This window comes from Cryptomeria japonica, chromosome 2 (genome assembly GCF_030272615.1).
Source record: "Cryptomeria japonica chromosome 2, Sugi_1.0, whole genome shotgun sequence".
Classification (NCBI taxonomy): Eukaryota; Viridiplantae; Streptophyta; class Pinopsida; order Cupressales; family Cupressaceae; genus Cryptomeria; species Cryptomeria japonica.
Window position 1 is genome coordinate 605093990 of NC_081406.1, and position 3871 is coordinate 605097860.

The following is a 3871-nucleotide window of genomic DNA, read 5'->3' on the forward strand; positions in this document are numbered from 1 at the left end:
GTCGAGTTCTCTATGAATTACGATTTCAATTACATAAAGGCCAAGATAAATAATAAAAAGATTTTGTTTTTATTAATATTTTGATTCCAACATGGTGACGTGCAAGGGATCTTTGCTTCTGATGCTATCCTATTACACACTTTATTTATGCCTTCTCTTGTAAAATGGAAGTGGTAATATCGCAACAACTAAAGGAGACATCCTCATACATGTGGAAAATGGTGATAACAAAAAATAATATAAAACAATCAATGAACGAAATGCTTCTAATCATCTTGCATTATTTTTATTCAACTTTTAGTCATGTAGATTTTAAAAGATAGATAGTTTGTTTCATATAAGAAATTTCTTCGGCATAATAATACTATTAATTGTACCTTGGTGTACAATGGATATGCTAAAGAATTGAGGAAGGTCAAACAAAAAAAATTGATTTGTTGTTTGTGTAACCAAGGTCTCAATGGAGAAGTGAAAGCTTCAAATAAAATATGCATCCGCTTAGATGAATCCGAGCATGGATGAAGAAAAACCTTTTCAATGAGGAAGATAAACAAGATTCATTACCAATATGCTCGTATTATGTTTTCAATAGGGAGAGAGGAAGAGAGAAGAAATAATAAGGATAGATAGAGTGGGAAGAGTGTGAGAAATAAAGGGGTGAGGAGATAAAGTTATGGGATAGAGATAGAGAGGAAGATATAGATGAAGTAGGAGTAGGAGAGGGAGACATAAAGAGAGAGAGGAGAGAGATAGATAGAGATGGATAGAGAGAATGAATGATCTAAAGTGTTTTATAGAGAGGTAGAGAGGGAGAAATATAAGGTTAGGCAAAGATGAAGAGATAATGAGATAGAGATAGAGGGAGAGATAAGAGGTATAGGAAGAGGGAGACATATCTAGAAATTAAATGCTATATATATTTTTAAGTATATCAAGACAATAAACATGGAAAAGATTTTTATATTTTTACATTAATTAAGTTAAGAGGCTTTATGTAGTGACAACATAAGTATTGGTAAACATTTCATCTTTTAAATAAATTTTGTTAGTGTGAATGAGGTTATTTCCTATTGATGGGAACTATTCACATGTGAAGTCTACTTAAAAATTTAGTTAGTTGTACTTATATAATAGGTGTCCTCGAAATTGTCTTTATTTGCTTTTAGTAATTTAGGCATTTAATATTTTGCATTGAGCATTTAATGTTTCTGTAAAGATAGTTGTCATACCTCATCACAGCTTACCTTATATATACGGTAGATGTTTGTACAGTGTAACATATCTCATCATTATCTCATTGTGGACTAGTTGTTTGGAGGAGAGGTGCACTAGATTCTTTGGAGGGGAGGTTGAGGATGTCGATGGTCATGGAAGACGAAGAAGATCTGAGCGCGGGAGTTTCAAGCTTGACAATTTCGTATCAGCAGAAAATCCGGCCACTGCTGGATGCGGTGGATAAGCTACGGAACCTGGACATTATGAAAGAGGGAATCCAACTTCCCAGCATTGTTGTGGTGGGCGACCAGTCCAGCGGCAAGTCCAGCGTCTTGGAGTCTCTGGCAGGCATCAAGCTTCCCCGAGGGATGGGCATTTGCACCCGAGTTCCCCTCATCATGAGACTACAAAGTTGCAGCGACAAATCTGAAGCCCAAATCTCCATCGAGTTCAATGCCAAAAAGGAGACAATAAAAGAGTGGGACATATCATCCGAGATTGATGCTGCGACACAAAAAATCATAGGGGACGGGAAGGGAATAAGTTACATTCCGATTACGCTCCACATTACAAAAGTGGGAGCTCCGGATTTGACAATGGTGGACCTATCGGGCATCACCAGAGTTCCGATAGCCGGGCAGCCGGAGGACATCTACGAGCAGATCACGGATATTATAATGCACTACGTCATTCCAAAGGAGAGCATCGTTCTCAATGTTTTGGCGGCTAATGTGGATTTTCCCACCTGCGAATCTATCAGAATGTCACAGAAGGTGGATCCAAAGGGCGAGTGGACTCTGGTGGTGGTGACCAAGTCGAACAAGGCGCCCGAGGGGCTTCTCGAAAAAGTGACGGTGGACGCCGTCAACATTGGGCTGGGCTACGTCTGCATCCGCAATGGCATTGACGACGAAAGCAAAGCAGAAGCCCGGCGGAAAGAACAGCAGCTGTTCAGCTCCCACCCGCTGTTGGGAAAGATCGACAAGGAAATGGTGGGAATCCCCGTGTTGGCGCAGAAGCTGATGCGAATCCAGGCCACGACCATCAACACCACGCTACCTCAAATCTACAACAAAATCGACGACATGTTGGGAAAATGCCAATCTGAGCTCAGCTGCTTCCCTCGGCATTTGTGCAACCCGCGGGAGGCCGACGTGGGGTTCGTGAAGCTACTGAACAAGATAAAAGAATCGCTGAAGAAAATCATAATTTTGGGGGAGTTTCAGCAGTTTCCAGAGGATCCTTAGATGCACTGTACTGCTCGCCTGCAAGAGATGTTCGACAAGTTTTACAAAGACCTCTCTCAGAACGGCGCAGTGGGTAACAAGTTTCTGGCCAAGGAAACCCAAATGCTGGGCGAAGCCAAGGGCGTCGGCCTGCTTAATTTCTTGTCGTGTTCTATGTTTCTGGAGCTATTGCAACAAATGGTTGAAGAGGTCTCCGACAGGGGACTCCGCCTTGCGTCAGTCGTTTGGGACTACCAAGAAACCGTCATTAACCGCGTTATTGAAGACTACTGTTAGTGCTACCCGCAGCTCAAGTCGCACGTTCAATGAGTCGTGTAGGGGTTGGTGATGGAGAAGAAGCAAGAATGCATAACACATGTTAAGCAGATGCTTGAGATGGAGAAAGGCATCGGTTTCACCCTCAGTCCTGCATACATGGAAACATATGGCAGGCTCATTCAGTCGAAAGGCCTCTTCATGGACAGACTGCGCTTGCTCATCAAGGATAGTGAAAATGGTCACGCCTCGGGCTCTGGTTACAATGTGGCAAACAAGACGGTGGTGATAGAGGATTTTGGAGAAGTGGATGTGGGCGACATTATGGAAATGCCCAGCCAGCGTGTGGAAGAGGCTTATGAAATGCAGATGAGCGTCATGGCGTACTAGAGAGTTGTCGTTTTGAGGGATGGGAGATGGGATTCCTTTGCATCTCCAATTTGTTTGCAGAAACCTGGTGGGCAGGGAGCTGGAGGCCCAGATTCTCAAAGATGTCGGAGGTCCTCATTTCGGAGTCATGGAAAAGATTATGGAAGAAAGTCCAGTGATGGCTACCAAGAAAAAGAGCTTAATCAACAGTCTCCAACTGCTCAGGGACTCCAAAACTGTAGTCTCTAACATCAAGGATCAAGTATCAGACTAGGCGGCCTCATGAAGGTTGGGCAATCTTAAAATTTTCCCCTGCTTTAATTATATCTTGTCTTTTCTTTTTATGACTTTTGACCTGTAATGTTGTTAACCGTTGGAACTTGGGGCAATGGCTGGCATTCATTGTTAACATTGTTCAATGATCGGATTGCAGAGAATTGCGAGGTCTACAAAGGAACAAATAGCAGATATCTTTACCAAGCCACTACAAAGGGACACTTTTGAATATCTCAGAAGTAAGTTAGGGGTCCTACCCCTATCTTCTACTCACTAACCGAGTTCGGTGAAAGCATCAATCCGATCACTCTATTGAATATCTTTTAGGAGTTGATGCTGATTTACACACTTTAGGATGTTTTCTAAAGGTGTATAGGAAATATTATAGGAACCAATACAGGGAACAAGAATTGAAGACAAAATGCTTTGACCGAGACTGAATTGACACATTACAACAGGAATTCACTTCATACAGGACGAAATTATGTTTTAGTTATTTACTTTTTGGC

At 42.0% G+C, this 3871-nt stretch overlaps 1 protein-coding gene across 1 annotated transcript; it reads left to right on the top strand.

The window, feature by feature from the left end:
• Positions 1-1355: 1355 nt before the first annotated feature.
• On the top strand, positions 1356-2462 carry LOC131043854 (putative dynamin-related protein 4A). Its single transcript, XM_059215546.1, has one exon. It carries the CDS (start codon positions 1356-1358, stop codon positions 2460-2462), a length of 1107 nt encoding a protein of 368 aa, XP_059071529.1.
• Positions 2463-3871: the final 1409 nt, after the last annotated feature.